The following is a 21,660-nucleotide window of genomic DNA, read 5'->3' as shown; positions in this document are numbered from 1 at the left end:
GGGCTCAGGTGATTCTCTCACCTCAGCCTCGCAGGCACATGCCACCACGCCCAGCTGATTTTTTGTAGAGATGAGGTTCGCCATGTTGCCCAGGCTGGTCTCTAACTCCTAGGCTCAAGGGGTCCACCTGCCTCAGCTTCCCAAAGTGCTGGGATTACAGGCGTGAGCCACCACTTCTGGCCACCTTTTTTCTTTAAAGTAGTTTTCTTCAGGTTCTATTGTTGTTGTTAAGACATTACTCATGTACCATAAAATTCACCTTTTTAAAGTCTACAGTTCATGCTTTTTAGTATATTCCCAAGGTTGTACAAACATTACTGCTATCTAATTCCAGAACATTTTTATCTTCCCAGGGAAGCTTCGAACCCATTAGTAGACATTTCCAATTCCATCTCCTTGACTGGCCAACCACTAATCTACTGTCTGTCTCTATGGATTTACCTATTCTAAATATTTCATATGAATTGATTCATATGATATGTGGCCTCTTGTGTCTTGCTTTTCTTACTTAATGTTTTTATGGTTTACCTGTGTTGTAACATGCATCAGTATTACATTCTTTTTTACGGCTGAGCAATATTCTATCATACAGATATACTACATTTTGTTTATCCATTATCAGTTGATGAACTTTGGGGCTGTTTCTACCTTTTGACTATTGCAAATAGTACTGCTATGAGCATTCATGTACAAGTTTTTGTATAGACATATGTTTTCATTTCTCTTGGGTATATACCTGGAAGTGGAATTGCTGAGTCATATGGTAACTCTATGTTTAACTTTCTGAGGAACTGCCAGACTGTTTTCCAATGTGGCCGCACCATTTTATGTTACCACCAACAATGTATGAGGGATCCAATTTTGCCACATTCTTGCCAACATTTGTCTCTTTAATTATAGCCATCCTAGTCAGTATAAAATGGTATCTCATTGTGGTCCTAATTTGCATTTCCCTAATGACTATTGATATTCAGCATCTCTTCATGTGCTTATTGGCCATTTGTATATCTCTAGAAAAACGTCTATTCAAATACTTTGCTCACTTTTAATTGGGTTGTCTTTTTGTTACTGCATTATAAGTTATTTATATAATCTAGTTACTAGATCCTTATCAGATTTGCAAATATTTCTTCCATTCTGTGGATTTAAATTTCTTGAAATATCCTTTGAAGCACTATTGAACTACTTTTAACAAGTATTTATCTGGGCATGGTGGCTCATACCTATAATCCCAGCACTTAGGGAGGCCCAGGCAGGTGGATCACTTGAGCCCAGAAATTCGAGACCAGTCTGGGCAACATGGCAAAACCCCATCTCTACACAAAATACAAAAATTAGCCAGGTGTGGTGGCATGCGTCTGTAGTCCCAGCTACTCCAGAGGCTAAAGTGAGAGGATCGCTTGAGCCGGGCAGGTGGAGACTGCAGTGAGCTATGATGCACCACTACATTCCAGCCTGGGCAACAGAGACCCTGCCTCAAATAAATACATTCATTAAAAAGACAAATATTTAAAATTTTTAAAGCAAAGCAGATTAGAAATGTGTAGTTGGTGTTCATTTTCATTTATTTATTTATTTTGAGATGGAGTCTCGCTCTTGTCCCCCCAGGCTGGAGTACAGTGGTGCGATCTCGGCTCACTGCAACCTCCACACCTCCCAGTTCATGCGATTCTCCTGCCTCAGCCTCTCGAGTAGCTGAGATTACAGGCATGCGCCACCACGCCCGGCTAATTTTTGTATTTTTAGTAGAGACGCGGTTTCGCCTTGATGGCCAGGCTGGTCTTGTACTCCTGACCTCAGGCGATCCGCCCACCTTGGCCTCCCAAAGTGCTGGGATTACAGGTGTCAGCCACTGTGCCCAGCTGCCTTACAGCTTTAGGAGTAAACAATTGTATACAGACCATGTTCTGAGGCTTCCAAACCGAGTCTTGAGTTCATTAAGGGATCCATCATAGTGATAGCTATAGCTGTTATAGCGTTTATATACCAGGCGCTGTTTGGGCACTCTACGTGTATTAACCTATTTAACTCTCATAACAATCCTATGAGGCAGAGACTGTTATCATACTCATTGCACAGATGAGAAAATGGAGGCAGAGAGGGAGGTTCGGTAATTTGCCTGAAGTCAAACAGTAGGGTACCAGAGACGGGCTCCAGATTTTGTTGCTTTCAACCACTTGCTATACTGTCAAGGTGGAATTAAAGCATTTCAAAGAATGCCTACTCCCTCGCTTTGGAGAGAGTAGTGTTTTAATGGCGTCTGCACTGTGGACATTTTTCCTGTCCTTACCGCTCCAGAAACTAGTAGTGCTCCCTGTCCAGGTGTCTTCGTTACACATTTGCCTTCCCAGTCTGGAGTCCACTCGGCTTCAGGATCCTCTCTCCTCCCCGTGGGTCTGACCGAGGCTTTAATGCTCTTTGAAGTAACAGCGAAATAGCCCTTTGTCTCCCAAGTGGAGTGGTTCTAAATTTCTGGTAGCCAATGAGCGCCGCGGAACCGCGGATTCCGCCCAGGGAGGCTCAAAGCTGAGCCGTGGGTGGAGCCAGCGAAGGGGGCGGAACTGAGCCGCAGGGCGTACCTACTGTGTGCCGCGTGCGCTGCCTGGAGCGGAGCTATGAGCTGGACCTGTCCGCGTTGCCAACAACCTGTTTTCTTCGGTGAGGCCCGGGCTGCGGAGGGGGAGAAGATGGAGCGAATGGGAGCCGCTGGATTCCCTGAGGACGCGGAGGGCTGGCCACAGTGTAGTCCCAGACACCCTTTTCACCTGCAGCGGCTGGTAGTCTCCGCACCACCCGCTCCCACTCGGGTCTTCCCCCTTCCTCTGAGAGCTCTGTGGGTAGTATGAAACCGGAGGGGAATGGAGCTGGCCTCCTGGAGACATTCATCTCCAGGGAGCAGGGCAGGCCAACTTAATTCCCTAGAGGGCCGAAGGGGGAAAGGAGGGGCTCTATGCTTGGACAGGCTCCTTGCAGCTCGGTTCCACTTTGTCCTCCACAGCTGAGAAGGTGAGCTCCCTGGGCAAGAACTGGCACCGCTTCTGCCTGAAATGTGAGCGCTGCCACAGCGTCCTGTCCCCTGGCGGGCATGCAGAGGTAAGATCTGGCCAGGGAGCACTGCCCTGTTTACATCACTGCCTCCCACCCCCCAGGCACCAGCCCCCAACTTCAGCCTGGAGGCCTGCCAAAGGGAACCTCAGTAGCCAACCCCAAGGCCGCCCACCTGGTGGACCCCACACCAGCCAGGATTTTGGGAACCTGGGTTGTGACTGTGGATCCCGTGGTTTTGGGGGTCAACACCTCCTGAGCTGCTCTTGCTCTTCCTCCCATGACCACAGTGGAAATACTGGCATGCCAGCCCATCCCCCACCCCTCTCAGGCCCACCAGACTCAGCCAGTGGACAGACATACCTGGCAGCCTGTCTGGGGCGAAGGCCTGTGGGGCATGGCTCCTGCTGGCCTTGAGTAACCCACTTCCCTCTGCTTGTGCCCAGCACAACGGGAGGCCATACTGCCACAAGCCATGCTATGGGGCTCTCTTTGGACCCAGGGGTAAGTACCAGCCTTAAGGGGCACTTAAGCAGAACCTTCCTTGCTGGGAGCTGGGGGCTCAAGCCTGACCTCCCCTATTCTCTCTTCAGGGGTGAACATTGGTGGTGTAGGCTCCTACTTGTACAATCCCCCCACTCCCAGCCCTGGCTGCACCACTCCTCTCAGCCCCAGCAGCTTCAGCCCTCCCAGGCCAAGGACTGGCCTCCCCCAAGGCAAGAAAAGTAAGGCTGGGCTCAGCTCCTCCCAGTCCTCCTCCTGACCCTTCCCCAAGCTGGAGCGGAGGGTGGGCCAAGTGGCAGTCTCCTATCCAGCCCTCTGCTTCACATTCTCACAACTTCGTTCTTGGCAAAGTCTTCTCATCTACTCCCCGCTTTTTTTTTTCTTCTTTCTTTCTATTCCCTCATGTCAGCTGCTGAGTTAAGAGGTAAATTGTGGGGAGATCGAGGCAGGCAGGCGGATCATGAGGTCAGAGTTCGAGACCAGCCTGGCCAGCATGGTGAAATCCTGTCTCTACTAAAAATACAAAAATTAGCCGGGTGTGGTGGCTCATGCCTGTAATCCCAGCTATTCGGGAGGCTGAGGCAGGAGAATCATTTGAACCCAGGAGGCAGAGGTTGCAGTGAGCCGTGGTCATGCCATTGCACTCCAGCCTAGGCAACAGAGCGAGACTCCATCTCAAAAAAAAAAGAAAAGAAGTTAATTGGGCAGATGGCATTATCCCCTCTCCTCACATTTTACAGGTGAAGAAAGTGAGATCCAGACAGGGCAAATGACTGTCCATTCACAAAGCTAGTCAGAGGCAAAGCTGGCCAGGAACTTAGGTCTGTCCCAGGCCAGGGCTGTGGAAGGAATGACCTAAAGGAGAGGAGTCATTGGGATAAGGCCAGCCTCTCACATTCTTCAACTTTTCTCCTCTGGTCCCTGTTCTTTCCCTCCATTCCCTGAAGTAGGCAATGACACTGTGCTCCCCAACACCTGACACCCGTGCCATGGCCAGCTCTTATATCAGCTCAAGTTTCCTGAGGATTGAGTTGCTAACAGGGTTGGGATGGTGGGTACCTGAGCCCCTGGGAGGATGAGAAGGAAGCAGGTAGTCCCTAATACACATAGGGATGGGGCAGGAGGTGGAGTCAAAGGGGGCTCAGCTCTGGGCCTATAGAAGGCAGACTCTTGGGTGCCTGGGTGGGGCACTCTGGAATGAGCATGGCTTTTGGAAGAAGACAGCGCCATATGCAGGCAGGTGCTGGTGGGCATCTCCACCTCAGACCTAGCCAGGGCCTCTTCCCCTTAAAGGCCCTCCCCATATGAAGACATTCACTGGGGAGACTTCGCTGTGCCCTGGCTGTGGGGAGCCTGTCTATTTTGGTAAGTGACAGTGGAAAGCTTGGGGAGGGGGATACAGGGTGGGCAGCAAGGGGCAGGGAGGTGATCCAAGGCAGGTGGGTCTCCCTAGTCTACCCCTAGAATGGAAGCATTACCACTTCTCTCCACCACCAGCTGAGAAGGTGATGTCATTAGGCAGAAATTGGCACCGACCATGTCTGAGGTGCCAGCGTTGCCACAAGACCCTGACTGCTGGGAGTCATGCTGAGGTGAGCAGGGCAGGAATGAGTGGTTATGTTGGGAGGAGGCTGGAGATGGGAAGAGAACCAGGCTGAGACAGCTCTCTTTCTCTCTGTGTCTTAGCATGATGGAGTCCCCTACTGCCACGTCCCCTGCTACGGCTACCTGTTTGGCCCAAAAGGTGGGCAGCCCCATCCCAGACACTGGGCCTAAAGTATGGCATGTACATGGTCTGTGGGGATGTGTGGACAACTTCCCCTGTGGTTAAGCATACCCTGCCCACCCCCCGCCAGTTCCCTCTAGCCCTGAACCCTGCACCACAGACCCAAGGCCTTTGGTGATAGGGCTCTCTCTCTCAGGTGTGAACATTGGCGATGTGGGCTGCTACATCTATGACCCAGTGAAGATAAAATTCAAATGAGACACTCACAAAAAAGGTCACCCTAACTCAGGCCTCCCATCATGCCCCTCATGGTCCAATGGGAGCTACAAAAATCTCCAGTCCCATGGGGGTTGGGGAAGGTGGGATCTTGGGGGCCTGGGCCTAGGCTCCATGGTAGGCCAGAGAGTCTAGACTTTCTCTGCCAATTTTTTCCCTTTCCCATTTCTATCTGGTTAGGGAACAGCCCGTTTTGAAGGGTATCCTCCTCCTGGCCATCACAACCCCTTTCCCCAGCACATTCTGGAGCTTCAAGGTACTCATAAAACTTGTGTTTATTGAATTTCAGCCTCTCTGGCTTCTTCAATAAAATGTTGGCTCCCATGCCTTCAACTCTTCTTTGGGCATGAGACCAGTGGGTTGGAGGATGGGGAGTGTGGGGGTTGGGATGACATGCATTGCCCTGCAGGGTGCCTCGGAGGTAGCAGGGCCAGCCATGAGAACAAAAAGCTCTGTTCTTTTTGTCCCTTGGGCCTGGCATTGGCAGTCCTAGCACCACACGGTGGACAGCATGCCCACCAGCCCCATTGGTACCAGAAGTCTCATATGCTAGTCCTTTCTTTAGCACCATCTCTAGAAGAAGCAGAAGCACCTTATTCAGTAATTCATTTGAGCATGGCAACAGATCCTATGGTAGGGCCTCCCAAGAGGCTTCATTGTCCATTTGGGAGATGAACAGACTGAAGCCCAGAGAGGGAAAGCCACATGCCCAAGGTCACACAGCAAGTTAATGGTGAAGGTTTTATCAGAGCCCAGGGCAGACTCAGTGGCTTCCTATCCAGGGCTCTTCCCATAGCTCTTCACCACTGCCCCAACCCAAGGGGCACCTTTATTTACAGAATCCTCCCCAGCCATGAGAGGGGTGCCCAGCAGCCCACTGCATTCTGGGAAGTCAACTGTTCCTAGAAGCCAAATAATCAAGGATGGATGAGCACAGGGAGCGGGTACTGGCGGCAACTCCGGCCCTAGGCAGAGGGTTCGATACTGCCAGCCTGAGTTGCAGGGCTTGCCCTTCTGCTCTCCCAGCCCCCGCTGCAGAGCTTCTGTGGAGGGCCTGCCTCCACTCCCATTTAGTTCTGGACCTGCTTCATGGGCATCTCTTCCTCCTGAAGACTGGTTGGGGCACTAGGGAGGAAGGAGTCGTGAGCAATGGTGGGGTTTAATCCCCGAGCCTACCACCCCAGCCTGCCCCATCAGGGCTGTCCCAGGGCTCACCCCAATTCCTGGTATACAACGCCTGTACAAGTGATTCACACACATGCTTGTACACACCCCTGATGTGTAGGCATACTTGAGTGTGCACACATACATGTCTTCCTGAACAACCTTATGTATTTGTGTTCATACACTCATGTATACATTTATGCTTGCAGTTTACATACTCCCAATCATGCACCCTGAAACACTCACCTGTGCACACACACATACGTGCACCAAGTACACATGTGCAGATATAGTTTCCTGTCTGTATCCTAAGGTATCAGGTATCTGAGCACCTGCATCCATATGCATGTGCTCACACGTACACAGACACAGTCCTGTGCACACACCTCTTTCTCTCCACGTCCTGGATGGTCTCTGGCAGCTGTGCCTGCCTCGTCTCTGGCAGCAGGAGGGCGGTGCCGGCAGCCAGCAGGGCGATCCCCCCATAAGTAAGCTTGGGCAGTGACAGCCACACTCCATCCAGCAAGGCCGCCAGTGGGGCCAAAGAGCCCCCCAGCCGGCCCACCAGTGCAGTCAGTCCCATCCCTGTCTGTCTGTTCAGAGAAAGAGGATGAGGGAGGCAGATGGTGTTCACACCTACCTGGAGTCATGCCCCACAGGGCTTCCCTCCAGGGCTGGCAGGCCCTGATACTCTCTTCTCCCCATACAGCTAAGAAAACTAAGACTTCTTTCAGATGGTCTTCCCACCCACCTTCAGGCCAGGAGGCCCCAAGCCAGCACCCACCAGAGGACAGGGCCCCCATTCTGATAGAGTACCAATCAGGTACCACTAAAAGAGAAGACAAGTCACCAGACTGGGGGATAAGGAAAGGGTGGTCAATAGTTTGTACAGGCCCTGCCATGTTGTTCAAGGAGGCAAACGTCTTTCTAAACATGACCAGATGCCTAGAAGTTTCCTCTTCCCACCTCCCAGTAGCTGAAGGACCTCCCCGGGCCTTTCAAGGGGTTGCTCTTGGGACAGTCCTCAAGGGCATCTCTGCCTTCCAGGGGTGAATGGGATGGGGGGGGGCAGAATGGGGCTTCTTGGGGCTGTTTTCTTTTTATTATTATTATTCTTTATTTTAATTTTTTTCTTTTATTTATGTATTTATTTGAGACGGAGTTTCTCGCCCAGGCTGGAGTGCAGTGGCATGATCTCAGCTCACTGCAACCTCCATCTCCCAGGTTCGAGTGATTCTCCTGCCTCAGCCTCCCAAATAGCTAGGATTACAGGCATTCGCCACCACACCCAGCTAATTTTGTATGTTTCGCAGAGACGGGTTTTCACCATGTTGGTCAGGCTGGTCTCGAATTCCTGACCTTCAGTGATCCGCCTGCCTTGGCCTTCCAAAATGCTGGGATTACAGGTGTGAGCCACAGTGCCTGGCCTTGGGGTCGTTTTCTTAAGGAGGCCCAGAGAGGATGTCTGACGTGGCTCAGGGTCACATAGTACAGAAGATAAGATGCTCTGCCTTCTCCAAGACTAGGGCAAACACAGAGGGCCCTGATTAGCTCTGTATTCTGGGTGTAGTGTGGGGAATGAGTGAGAGGCTGGGTGCGGTGGCTCATGCCTGTAATAGTGCCTGTAATATGAGCACTTTTGGAGGCTGAGGCGGGAGGATCACTTGAGACCAGAAGTTTGAGACCAGTCTGGGTAATATAGCAAGACCCCATCTCTACCAAAAATTAAAATTAAAAAAAAAAAAATGAGTGAGAGAGACCAGGTTGTGGTGTGTGTATGTAGAAGTGTTGGCTAAGACACGTGACTAACAAGCTCCATACCCCAGATCAGTTGCAGGCTTCCTCACCTGAGTACCGTAGGGTACAACTCTGAAGTGAACAGGTAGGCAGTGGTGAAGGCAGCTTCAGAAAAAGCTTTCCCCATCACTGCCAGGACGGTGCTCCAGGACTTCATGTCTGGAGGGAAGTGGGTTCAGGTAGTGAGAGGGCCTTGGAGGAGAGCCAGGGGTGTTCTGGATAGGGCGCAGAGTCTCCAGAGTGGGCCGAACTTAAGTGGTGGAGAGTCTGAGCTCACTGGGTAAGAGCAGGGATCTGGGGGAGGAGTGGGTTCTTGGCCAGGAGGTGGGGTCTCCGGGGAGTGAGCAGGGTTCCTGGCCTGGCTTCTGGGGTGGGCAGAACCTATGAGACTGGGCTCACCGGAGGACACTAGCAGTCTAGTGCCGAACGCCAGGGCCGTGCCCAGCAGTGTCCCGGCTTGCGTGAGGCGGCGTCCTGCATAGCGCACTGACAAGTAGACCAGCAGCTTGGAGGGCAGTTCCACGGCCCCGAACAACAGCTGCGTCTGGTACACGTTCAGCTCCAGCCCCGACACATCCAGACTCAGGCCATAATAGGAGAAGTTCACTCCGAACCTGAAAGGAGTCTCAGTGCCACTTGGTGGACCCTCCTTCCCATCCCTCTTTGGCCTCTCTTCTCAGGAAGACTTGGCATTTTACAAGGGCAATCTCCTTCCGTCTCTGCAACCCCCCCTCCCCACACCAGGACCTTCCCTGACATCCATAATGCCCTCTGAGTGTGCAGCATGCGACAGTAGTCAAAGCGCCTTTACCCTAATTTTCACAGCAACCCTGACATGGAACTGACAACAGTCCATTTTACAGAAGGGACACTGGGGCTCTGAGTGGCTAAGTGATCTGTCCCTTTCCAAGTAAGGAAGTGGGAGTCTGAACTTGAACACCATGTGTCTCTGATGCCTGCTTCATTTTTTGACTTCCCTGGGCAGATCGCCCATGGAGGTTTATCCTCCTGCCCTCCACAGTGACACTCTACTTGTCCCTCAGAGCCCTTCTCACACTCAGCACCAGCCTGGAGTTCGCTCCTCCCTCCCACCACACCCACGCCAGACCCAAGCTAGCCTCCTCACCACACCACCACGCAGCACAGTGAGATGTGTCGGAGCCGTGGCGTTCGGAACAGGTCTAGGTATGAAGGTCTTTGGACCACCCGTTCCCCGGCGGCCACTTTGCTCACAGCCTGGTAGGGAAGGAGGTGAGGTTGTAACATCAGAGTTGGCCATGTGATCTCAATGGGACACAGTACTCTCCCCCCACCCCTCTCTGTTCCTCCCATCTGCACTGGTGGGGATGGAGATGCTCATGGCAGCTGAGAAGAGTGGGTCTCGAATGATGGATGTGGCCCACCGGAGCCAGGTAGGACATCCTAAAGAGTTCAGAACTCTCTGTGGGGGCGCAGGGGCTTTTCCTGCCATATATAGTGGGCTCTGGGAGGGAGGCACGTGACATAGCCCACCCCCCCACACACACATATATGCATGCTCACACACACATTCACCCTCACCTCCTGGCTGAAGCTGTCCTCACACACTGGCCACCCATTGAGCCTGGCACAGTGGAGCAAGTACCTGTGGGCCTCTTTCACATGGCCTTGTGTCAGAAGCCAGCGTGCAGACTCAGGCACCCACCTAGGAATAGGCAGGAGGCCCATCAGCCAGAAAGTCATGACCCTAAGCCACATGTTCCTGGACATACTACAGGCTCTCAACTTCCAGGCTCTTGCTCATGTAGTCTCCTTAGCCTGGAACATCATCTCCTCCCCAAGCCCTCCACACTTGACGAGCTCTTATTCATCTTTTAATGTCCAATTTAAAAGCCACCTCTGGGCTGGGTGCAATGGCCCATGCCTGTAATTCCAACACTTTTGGAGGTCAAGGCGGGAGGGTGGGTTTGAGCCCAGGAGTTCAAGATCAGCCTGGGCATCATGGCAAGACCCTGTCTCTACAAAAAATAAAAAAATAAATAATTAGCTGGGTGTGGTGGCACATGCCTGTAGTCCCAGCTACTCAGGAGGCTAATGCAGGAGAATCACTTGAGCCTGGGAGGTTGAGGCTTCAGTGAGCTGTGATTGTGCCACTGTACTCCAGCGACAGAGCAAGACTTTATCTCAAAAATAATAATAATAATAATAAAAACAATAAAACACCTCTTCCCACACTTCCTTGCCCAGGCCCAGGTCCTCCATAGCCTGGGAGTCCCTTATTCAACTGAATTGGCCTTACCCTCAAGACCAGCTCCCAGCACCAGCCACTCACTTCCCCCATGGGTGGCAGGAGGGAATGAGATGAAGGAGGGACAGACATGTAGACATATCCAGAAGGGTCATCCAAGGCCAAGTCATCTTTGGGAGGCAATGTAGTGCCCACCCTGCCTGTCCTCCCACTCTCCTGCCTGAGCTCCCCACCCCCATGCTGGCCCTGCCCCTATCCCCAACTCTCCAAGAGGCCAGCCTCAATTTATGTTTGGCTCTGCCTTTGTCTCTGACTCTCTGTATCTTGTTCTCTGTTTCTCACTGTTCCTTGCCATCTTCTTTCTGTTGATCTCTGTCTCTCTGTCTCCTTTTCTCTGTGTCTCTTTCTGTCTCTTGGTCACTTACTCTGTTTCTCTTTCCCTTCATCTCTTAATCTCTCTGTCTTCAAATCTCAGGCTCTGATTAATCTCATCTTTCACTTCCTGTATCTCCCGCTCCCCAGCTGCCTGCAGTCCTCACCAGAGGCTGAGGATGCCTGGGGCACAAGGCAGGGTGACAGCTAGCAGAAGCCATCGCCAGTCCCGTATCAGGTACCCAACCAGTGCCAGCAGCATCACGCCTCCTGTCCAGAAGGTGCTGCTCAGGACTCCGGCCACAGTGCGGTGCTCCACATCCAGCCACTCCAACTCTGGGCCAGGACAGGAGACAGGAAGATGGTTAGTGAGGACCAGATGGGCTCAGCCTTACTCTGACAACTGCCTTCTTCCAGCCCTGTAGGTCCTGCCTGTTTCTTGCCTGCCTCACCCAGTGGCATCACGATGATGGTAAAACCAGCCAGGGCTGAGCCAGTGAGGGTGCGGGTGATGGCGAACATTACATAGCTGACGGAGGCTGCAGATGCCAGGCCCAGCACCAGGGTACTCACGTAGGCTACCAGCAGCAGACGCCTCCGCCCAAACCTGCAAAGGGGTCATGCAGGGTCAGTTCCCTGTGGAAGGAGCTTCTAAGGCATAGGTAGACTAGGCTCATACCCCAGCTAGTGGGAGAAAGTTCCCCCAGCCAGTTTCTTATTGGCCCAGTGCCTCACCCCACCTGTCGGACAGATATCCAAAGGCCACAGCCCCCACCAGCACACCGGCGAAGAAGAAAGTGGATGCAGCTCTGTTCAGACCTTTCTGCTCACACACCAGATCCCACTGTAAGGACAGGCAGAAAGGGACCTCCTATGAACATCAGCCCCTCTCCAGCAGGCACCAGCTCCTCCTCTCCAGACCTGGAGCCTTCTGAGGCGAACTCTGCCATTCTGGTACCTCCATGCCAGATAATAAACCTCCCAACGATTCACGCCAGCTTGGGGAATAGGAAACTTTGTCCCTCCCCAGTCCTGCAGCCTCAGCTTCTTCCCAAGGAAGGCCTCGACCTGCTGCCTCCCAAGGAGACTGCCTCCACCGACATTCCACCTCCAGATGGATTATGTAAATACCGACCTGGGACTGGAAAAGAGGAAGGGAGAAAAGAAGGCCTCTATTGTTTCTCCACCTCTTGCTGCAGAAATTGCCTTCTCAACTCTTTGTCTCAACTCCCTGAAGCCACTTTAGCCCTTCCCTGCCTTAATCACCTCCCAATTAATGATGATGATAACAGTTCTTGTGTAGGATCCTGTTACTACAAGCCATGAACTAAAAGTGCCTTATATTCATAGCCCCCATCTACAGATTGGTAAACTGAGACTTTAAGAGGTAAAGTAATACATCTAATGCCTACACAGTAACCACCCAAGGCAATGGCAGGCCCCTCCCTCTCACATGTCTCTCAGCTTCTGGGCTTAAGTACCTCAGTTGCAATGGTAGAGGAGAACTCTGAGCGGTCGTACTCCCAGCCCTGAGAGCAGGGCACTGTGGCAGGTTCATCCTCCAGCTCCCCACGGCTCTGCCTTTCTTCCCCCAACGTGGTGTTGGGGAGAGCCTGGGGGTAGGCAAAGTGGAGGCAGGAGCTAAGCATGCCATCGGGCTCCCGGGGAAGGTGGGCCTCCAGCCACGCATCCTGATGGCTGAAGTTGGCAGGGGCACCCGGCAGGGCACATCGGTGGGCAGGCACAGCAGCCAGGAAGATGGGCAGGAGGAAGTGCAGTGGTAGCAGCACTCGGGGCAGGGCCAGCAGTGCCACATTCCTCAGTTGGAAGGGCCCAAAGCCGCCCACCTGCTCCAGCAGCTCCTCAAAGCCCATGCTGCTCACCCACCAACTGTTTCAGGTGCAGCCTCCCTCTAGTATCCAGCCAGCTCAAACTGCCCACCACATAAACCCTTGGACTCTGGAGGCGGGAGTGGATGGACTGAGTGGAGAGCCTGCAGCCAGAATCCAGCCCTCAGGGGCTGGCCCAGGACTGGGCCCTCCCCAGCCATCAGGTCTCCAGGGACCTCTACCTGTCTTGCCTGGTGCCTGGGGGAAGGGGAAGCCATCCATTCAGAGGTCACTGGCTCGTGGCTCTGGGGCTTACCCATTAGTGTTCAGAGACCAAGGCTACCATGATGAGGTAGCTGGGTGATGGCATAGGAGGTGAGCCCCTAGCCCCTTGGTCAGCAGAGCTCCCAGGATCCCTAAGAAGAGGAGGCCCCTGGGAACTGGGGCTAGCTCTCCCAGGGTGCCCTTTGTCCTGTGAGACCTTAGGTCAGCCTTGCCTATTTGCAGCTACAGCCATGGCCTGGCCGACAGCCCAGGATTTAGGACTGAAAGCTGGATCCTAACCAGGTTTCTTTCCGCTGAGCTGTGAGGCCTCCCCGCATCCCTCTGCCCTACTGGGAGCTGATGCCCTGGCCTAAGACACACCTGTGATCACACTGGGCAACCTGACGTCTCTGAGGGTCCCAGGCTCGTCCCATTCCCACTTCACTCAGGGACTCTCCCCATACATATGGTTCCAACTGTCTGTCCCATTCCCCTATTTCCAGCAGCTTCCTAAATTACCTTTTGGAGGGATAGGGAATGGCGGGGGGGCGCGTTGCCAAGGTACCTGCGATGCCTAAGATTACCTTTTGGAGGGGTAGGGAATGGGGGAGGGGGCGTTACCGGGGTCTTGTCAAAGGTACATGCAATACCTAAGACTCAATGTTCAATCTGACCCTCCCACTCAATTCTCAATCATGGTCCCTGCAGCAAAAGTACAGCAGAAACCAGCAATGTCTGGTTTATTCTCATCTGATTCTCCAAACACTTGGCTGGCAGACCCACTAGTTTAATCCAGCTCCTACTTTGAACAGGTCAGAAAACTAAAGACAGGGTGGGGACCTGCTGGGGTCACACAATGACTCAGCAGCAGAGCTGAAGAAAAGACCAGGTCCCCTGACTCCAGACCAGGAATCTCACTTTTGACCTAAGCTGCTGAGCTGGTGATGTCCCAATCTGCTCCAGGCTGGGCTCCCTGAGAAAGTGCTGGGAAAGGAGCTAAATCGATGGCATGGCGTGTGTTAATGGGGGTGCTGACAGCCATGGAGTGAAGCAAGAGGCAGCTAATGGTGGTGGCAGTGACAGGGGGTGACAATAAGAAGAGACGTTTGAGTCTCTAGTGCATCCTCGCCATTCTGGAGGGTACATAGATGCCTCAGACACGGTCCCTACCCTTAGGGAGCTTACAGGAGGGTTAAAATAAGCTAACCCTCCCTGTCTCCAGTCTCACCCCTTTCAACCGATTCTCCATACACTGGCCACAGTGAACATTTAAACACAAATCTAAGAGGGTCACAACCCTGTTTAAAACCCTTCACCAGCTTCTACTGCCTGAAGGGGAAAGTCTAGCTCCTTAGCTTGGCCCTTATGACTTCCCTAGGACTAGATCCTCTCCCCCAGTCCACCCCGACCCCTCTCCAACATGCTCCCTTCCCTCTAGTTCTCTGCACACACCAGCTCATTGGCGTGTCACACCCTAGTGTGGTCCTTTGGACAATGTGGCCTCCTCATTCACCAAGTGGATGCCCAAACCTCCCTGAAGACCAGCTCAAGGGGAGACACCTCCACCCCTCTCATCCTCACTCACGTGTGACCTCACACTGTTGGTTCCTCCCTTATTTAATACTATGTAATCATATTATTAATGTAAAATGTATAAAATATCATAACACTTTGCAGCTCCTGAGAGGTAAGTTTTGTGGTCACCCCATCTCCATGTCCCATCCAATGGCTCCACAGGGTAATACTCTGAAGTTTTTCCACAGCCAGAGAGGACAGCTAATGAGGCCAACCTCAGCCATTGGCTGTGACACCTTAGTTTTCACAATGGGAATTTCTCTCCTGCTTTAATATCAGAAATAGCTGATAATCATACAGTGGTTACCTCTCCCTCTTGACACTGGCTCCTAGGAAACTCAAATCTAAATCTGCAGCCCTGGCCAAGCACAGTGGCTCATGCCTGTAATCCCAGCACTTTGGGAGGCCAAGGCGAGTGGGTCACCTGAGGTCAGGAGTTTGAGACCAGCCTGGCCAACATGGCAAAACTGTCTCTACCAAAAATACAAAAAATTAGCTGGACATGGGGGCAAGCGCCTGTAATCTCAACTACTCAGGAGGCTGAGGCAGGAGAATTGCTTGAATCTGGGAGGTGGAGGTTTCAGTGAGACGAGATCGTGCGATTGCACTCCAGCCTGGGCAACAGGAGTGGAACTCTGTCTCAAAAATAAAAAATAAAAAATAAATAAATCTGCAGCCCCTTTCTCTAGAGAGTAATTTGGCATTAATTTTACCTCTGGCTCCATCTTATTCCCTGGCCTTACCCCATATGGAAGCTCTCTTCTCTGATGTCATTGAAGAATGATGGTGACAGTGACCATGATGGCTGATGATGGAGCTGGACAGGCAGATATGAAATGCTGAGTCTAACCAGAGGATAGATCGACTCTGAATCACCAGTTAAGAGCTGGTTTTGATTGTATTTTAACCATCCTCCCACCCCTCCAACCTGGGAATTCTAACCTGAGCTCAGAGGCCAAGGTAGAGACCTTCATTTATACCAAACTGGATGGAGAGGAGACTTGTGCAATGGAAAAATAACTCCTGGCCACGCATGGTGGCTCATGCCTGTAATCCCAGCACTTTGCGAGGCCAAGGCAGGTGGATCACTGGAGGTCAGGAGTTCGAGACCAGCCTGGCCAACATGATGAAACTTTGTCTCTACTAAAAATACAAAAATTAGCTGGGCATGGTGGCTCGTGCCTATAATCCCAGCTACTCAGGAGGCTGAGGCAGAAGAATTGCTTAAACCCAGGAGGTGGAGGTTGCAGTGAGCTGAGATTGCAACACTGTACTCCAGCCTGAGCACAGTGTAAGAGTAAGACTCTGACTCAAAAAAAAAGAAAAAAAAAAATAACTCCTTAATTGGAATTATTACTAGAATTATTGGAGGGTTCAGGAAAAATACATTCTTGGAATAAACAATTTGAGATTGCTTGCAATAGGGAATTCTTACACTTCAGGCCTTTTACTCTTTTGCCCCCTCCCCATTGAGTGACCTCAGATGACCTACCCATCTTAATTGGGGCTTCAGAGACCATTAACCATTGCTGCAACCCATGTAATCATTTCCTACACTGTTGATGGTGGCAATGATAAAATCAATTACAGTGGTAAGTATGGTGATGGATGGTATAATAGGGAGGTGGGGATCCTGGTGATGGAAGTGATGGTGACAGGGGTGATTGGAGTAGAGATGAGAGGATGGGGCCAGGGCCACTTGTAGTAATGATGTGGTCATGAGGGTAGTGGTGGTGATGAGGATTATGTGATAGATGTGGTAATGATGGTGACAGTGATCTGGCGATGGTAGTGATGATGTGATGGTGGTAATGGTAGTGGTGATGTGGTGATGTGGTGATGGTGGTAATGATGCTGGTGGTGATGTGGTGATGGTGATGATGGTGGTGATGTGATGGTGGTAATGATGGTGATGTGATGATGGTGGTAATGGTGGTGGTGATATGGTGATGGTCATAATAGTGGTGATGTGGTGATGGTGGTAATGATGGTGGTGATGTGATGGTCATCATGATAATGTTGGGGATGTGATGTTGGTGATGTGATGGTGGTAATGATGGTGGTGGTAATGTGGTGATGGTGGTAATGATGGCGGTGGTGATGTGACAGTAGTAATGATGGTGGTGGTGATGTGGTGATGGTGGTAATGATGCTGGTGGTGATGTGATGGTAGTAATGGTGGTGGTGGTGTGGTGATGGTGGTGATGATGGTAATGATGGTGGTGGTGATGTGGTGATGGTGGTAATGATGTTGGTGATGTGGTGATGGTGGTGATGATGGTGGTAATGACGATGTTGCTGATGTGATGGTGATGGTGAAGGAGGTGATGACAATGTGTAAGCTCCCTGAAGGCAAGGACCTTGTCTTTTGTTTATAATTATGTCTTCAAAGCCTAGTGGAGGTGATGGTGATAGTTTGGGAGAAGAATGTCTGTGATCTGAGTGAAGACGAAACTAGTAATGGTGGATAATGAAGACAGAGGTGCGGATTGTGGTAAAATTGGTGGTGGTGGTAATGGATGGTGTTACACCACTTCCAGTTTAAAGGTGAGGAGAAATGCAGAAGATGCCACCTGGAGCTCCTGAAAATGGGCTTACGTCATATTACCTCTAACCCATGGCCATGCAGACTCTCCTTCCATATCACCTCATCACCTTCGGCAATGAGCAGGCTCCTGAAACTCCTGAGGACTTAGAAAGATGGTTCTAAGTCCTTCAGCCTTGCGTTGGCCTCATCTCTTGTTCTGGCCTTGACTCATCAGTAGCCCATGGGAAAATCTCAGCAGGCCCCAGCGTCTGATGACTAGAGACACAAGACCCTCCACATTCCCACCCCTGTCTCTTTTCTGAGGGGCCCCTCTCTATCAAAAAAGGCTCATCTAAATGTCCCTGGTCTGTGGCACCCATCTAGCCCCTGACAGAGCAACCTTGCTCCAGCCATGTATTTCTCTGTGCCCCTGCCCTCACACCTCTCTTTGACCACGGGACAAAGAAATGTCTTTCTGTGGGGGAACAGGGAGAAGGTCTGCCAGGGACCAGGGAGGCCCTCATATGCAGAGCATCAGGTAGTCCCTGACAGCCAAGCTGGGCCTTGGGAAGTGAGTGTGCCTGGCAAGTCTCAGGCTCCTGGGGGCAGGAGGCAGGCAGAGGGTCTTAGCAATGCCTTAAAGCCCTGTTCCTTGGCACAGCCTGTCCTGGCTCCAAGCCTGGCCCTACTCCCTCCTCACTCTTCTCTTCCACTCCACGATTTATGCATGTGACTCCCCACACTGAACTCCATGCAGTCTCGCCCCCCACACTTTGCCCGTGCTGCTCCCCCATCTCCTGGGACTGTCCTCTCCTCTATCAGGCCAGCTCCTGTTTGTTTGTCCTTCAAAATTCAGTCCAAGAGGCACATCTCTCTCTAGGGGTCTTCCTTGAAGCTCTCAGTCTGGGTGGGGAGTTCCTCCCTATGCCTTGAGTATCAAGGCACATGCCACATGTAAAATGAAAGTTAATTTCCAATCACTTTTTTTTTTTTTAACTTGCTCTGTCGCCCAGGCTAGAGTACAGTGGCATGATCATAGCTCAGTACAGCATTGAACTCCTGGGCTCAGGTGATCCTCCTGCCTCAGCCTCCTAATTAGCTAGGACTGCAGGTGCATACCATCACACCCAGCCCCAGCCACCTCCTTCAGGGCATGCTGTGCTTTGTCTCAGTGCCTGGTCAGTGCCCGACATCTGGCATAGCCTCTAGCACATGTTGGGCTCAGCAGTAGTCTGCAGAATTAGTTAAATTAATGGGTTAGATGAATGAAAGATGGATTAAATAATGAATGAATAATCCGTGACATTCATTCATTCAATCTCAATTATCGAGAAAATTTAAAAATACAGTAAGGTACCATTTTTGTCTATTTAATTATTTGGGGGAGTTTCTCCTAGAATTAGACTTGAAGAAGTAAGATAGGTTGGAGCCAAGAAGTTCTAGCACCAAGTTTAGCACTATTTAAAATAGTGAAAATAGTGAAAAGTCGGAAAGAGTAATGAAAAATCAATATAGAGATGGTTAAATAGATTATGGAACATTCATGCCATGGAATATGATGTAGCTGTTAAAAAGAACACAAGGATTCTGATGATTGCTGGTGGAAGTATAAAATGATGTAGCAATTTTGGAAAAGTTTGGTAATTATTCAAAATGTTAAACATATCATTACCATATGATCCAGCACAATTCCACTCCTAGGTATATACCCAAGAGAAGTGAACACATACATCCAAACAAAAACTTGTACACAAATGTTCATAGCAGCACTACTCATCATAGCCTAAAGCAGAAACAACCCAAAGTCCATCAACTGACAAATGGATAAACAAAATGTGGTATGTCCATATAATAAAATATTATTTGGCAATAAAAAGGAATGAAGTACTGATAAATGCTACAATATGGCAGTATCTTGAAAACATGCTAAGTGAAAGAAGATAGTCACCAAAACATCATATATATATATATATACATATATATGATGGGAGGACCACCTGAACCCAGGGCTGGGGAGGGGCATCGAGGCTGCAGTGAGCCATGATTGTGCTGCTGCACTCCAGCCCGGGTGATGGAGTGAGACCCTGTCTCAAAAAAAAAAAAAAACGTTTCAGGATAGTAGGTATAATATGCTCTTCCTTTTATTTATAATAAATATTATATATAGACAGAGAGCTATTAATTACAAACAGGAAAAAGAAGGTCTGAAATGGTGCACACCAAGCCATTTGCAAGAGTTACCTTTATGTGGTCAGCTCCGTGGATAGGGAGGGGGCTTTTATTTTATATGCCTTTAGCATTTGCCTTTTTACTGTAAGTATGTCCTGCTTTTGACAGTTTAAACAAGAAGGAAAGTGAAATCACATGGAGATTCCACTGAAGGCTAATGAATCAGGGCCTAGAGCACGCTGGCATCCATGCCAACAGAAAGAGTGTCCCAGGAGCCAGGATGTTTCTGGAATGCCAGGGAGTGGCCTTCTTGGAGGGACAGCAGGACTTTGCAAGCCTGGGCCTTTTTACCTTGGATCTCAGGCAAAGCCAGGAGCCTGGCCTGGACCCAAAGTTGTTTATATATTGACGAGGTGAAAGATTTACACCGAGTGAACCTAGGGTTCAAAATTCACAAGCTCCTACAGTATGTACACCAGAACAAAGTCTCCTTTCTGCCCAGCTCTCCCGCCCCATGGCAGCCAGACACCTCTCACTCATCTCACCTGCCTTTCCAGACACAAAATTGTACATTATATGTACGCTTCTTTTTCTTATTCTTGGTCTTGGAGACTGGTCCATAAGTGTATACTATACAAAGAGACAACTCCTTCATTAATTTTTTTTAGAGAAAAAGGTCTCACTATGTTCCCCAGGCTGGACTCAATCTCCTAGGCTTAAGCAATCCTCCTACCTCAGCCTCCCAAGTGGCTAGACTACAGACACACCACAGCACTCAGCTAGCGCCCCTCATTTTAGAGTCTCACAGTACCCCATGGTTGGGGCCCCATTTTATGGGTGGGCCATGTTCTACTGAGCAGCCCCAATTGGGCATTTAGATTTCTTCTGAACTTTTGTAGGTCCATAGTCTCTTATCCAAACTGTTGGGATCAGAAGTACATACATGTATGGTTGACCTTTGAACAACACGGGTTTGAACTGCACTGGTCTGCTTATAAACTGATTTTTCTCAGTAAAAGTCACAAGTTTTGTGCCTGCCTCTCCCGCTCCCCTTCCATCTCCTCCACCCCTGCCGCCTCTGCCACCCCTGAGACAGCAAGACCAACCGCTCCTCTTCCTCCTCCTCCTCAGCCTTCTCAATCTGAAGACAGTGAGGATGAAGACCTTTATGATGACCCACTTCCACTTAATATCTTCTCTTCCTCATGGTTTTTTAAATAACATTTTCTTTTCTCTAGCTTACCTTATTGTAAGAATACGGTATATAATATATATAAAACATATAAAATATGTGTTAATCGACTGTTTATTATTGGTAAGGCTTCTGGTCGACAGTAGGCTATTAACGAAGTCTTGGGGGAATCAAAAATTATATGCAGATTTTCAACAGCAAGGGGTTCGGTGCCCCTAACCCCTGTGTTGTTCAAGGGTCAGCTATATATATAAATTCAGAAAGGTGATTTAGCACATATTCCATATATTGTAAAATACCCTAATGGTGGGCTGGGCGCGGTGGCTCACGTCTGTAATCCCAGCACTTTGAGAGGCCAAGGCAGGCAGATCACCTGAGGTCAGGAGTTCAAGATCAGCCTGGCCAAAATGGTGAAACCCCATCTCTACTAAAAATACAAAAATTAGCTGGTCGTGGTGGCGGGCACCGGTAACTTTAGCTATGGGGCGGCTGAGGCAGGAGAATCACTTGAACCCAGGACGCAGAGGTGGTAGTGAGCTGAGTCCGTGCCACTGCACTCCAGCCTGGGCAACAAGAACGAAACTCGGTCTCAAAAAAATAAAAAATAATAAAATACCCTAATGTGACCTACCCCATCATCAAACATGTTAATGTTTCCACTGCAAATATGGATAAGTGGAATTAATAAAGATTATAAATGGTCTTGTCAGTTTTTTGTTTTTTTTTTTTTTATAACAAGTGAGTGTGTGCCAATCTAATGGGAGAAATCCCAGTTTTCAGAACTTTCTGGGTTTCACAAGTGCAGATGAGGCTTTCTGGAGCCATACAAAGAATACTACAGTGAATAATTTTGGACACATGTAATTTTGGAAGTGTACAAGTACATCCACAGGATACAGTTCTAAAGTAGCGAAGCTGGGACACAAGCTATGCTCATTTGTGATTTTGATAGATTTTTTCACAATAGTAACTTTGCCTGTGAGCTGCTACACT

At 50.2% G+C, this 21,660-nt stretch overlaps 2 protein-coding genes across 3 annotated transcripts; one reads left to right on the top strand and one right to left on the bottom strand.

The window, feature by feature from the left end:
• Positions 1–1,802: 1,802 nt before the first annotated feature.
• Positions 1,803–5,875, top strand: CRIP3 (cysteine rich protein 3). Of its 2 annotated transcripts, XM_003266238.3 has the most exons (8): positions 1,803–2,658; positions 2,999–3,093; positions 3,492–3,549; positions 3,639–3,770; positions 4,843–4,914; positions 5,047–5,141; positions 5,236–5,293; positions 5,472–5,875. In XM_003266238.3, exons 1-8 carry the CDS (start codon positions 2,616–2,618, stop codon positions 5,531–5,533), a joined length of 615 nt encoding a protein of 204 aa, XP_003266286.1. In that variant the 5' UTR covers positions 1,803–2,615; the 3' UTR covers positions 5,534–5,875. The 2 variants fall into 2 exon arrangements, with proteins under 2 accessions (XP_003266286.1, XP_012352000.1); XM_012496546.2 differs by lacking the exon at positions 3,639–3,770.
• A 403-nt stretch (positions 5,876–6,278) lies between these two features.
• Positions 6,279–13,055, bottom strand: SLC22A7 (solute carrier family 22 member 7). The gene is given in 11 exon segments (XM_030797557.1): positions 6,279–6,676; positions 7,102–7,308; positions 8,563–8,671; positions 8,912–9,126; positions 9,639–9,748; positions 10,073–10,196; positions 11,279–11,471; positions 11,474–11,718; positions 11,852–11,955; positions 12,247–12,252; positions 12,593–13,055. Coding segments are annotated over 11 exon segments (1,761 nt in total). The 5' UTR covers positions 12,986–13,055; the 3' UTR covers positions 6,279–6,621.
• Positions 13,056–21,660: the final 8,605 nt, after the last annotated feature.

Source organism: Nomascus leucogenys, chromosome 17 (assembly GCF_006542625.1).
Source record: "Nomascus leucogenys isolate Asia chromosome 17, Asia_NLE_v1, whole genome shotgun sequence".
NCBI lineage: Eukaryota > Metazoa > Chordata > Mammalia > Primates > Hylobatidae > Nomascus > Nomascus leucogenys.
Note: the sequence above shows the minus strand (reverse complement) of the source record. Positions and strands in the feature narration are given on the sequence as shown.

Excerpts from the sequence above, each read along its gene's own strand:
- CRIP3 (XM_003266238.3), top strand. The coding sequence starts at position 2,616 with ATGAGCTGGACCTGTCCGCGTTGCCAACAACCTGTTTTCTTCG. Across the intron at positions 2,659-2,998 it reads CCAACAACCTGTTTTCTTCG|CTGAGAAGGTGAGCTCCCTG; the intron begins GTGAGGCCCGGG and ends TGTCCTCCACAG. Across the intron at positions 5,142-5,235 it reads CTGCTGGGAGTCATGCTGAG|CATGATGGAGTCCCCTACTG; the intron begins GTGAGCAGGGCA and ends TCTGTGTCTTAG.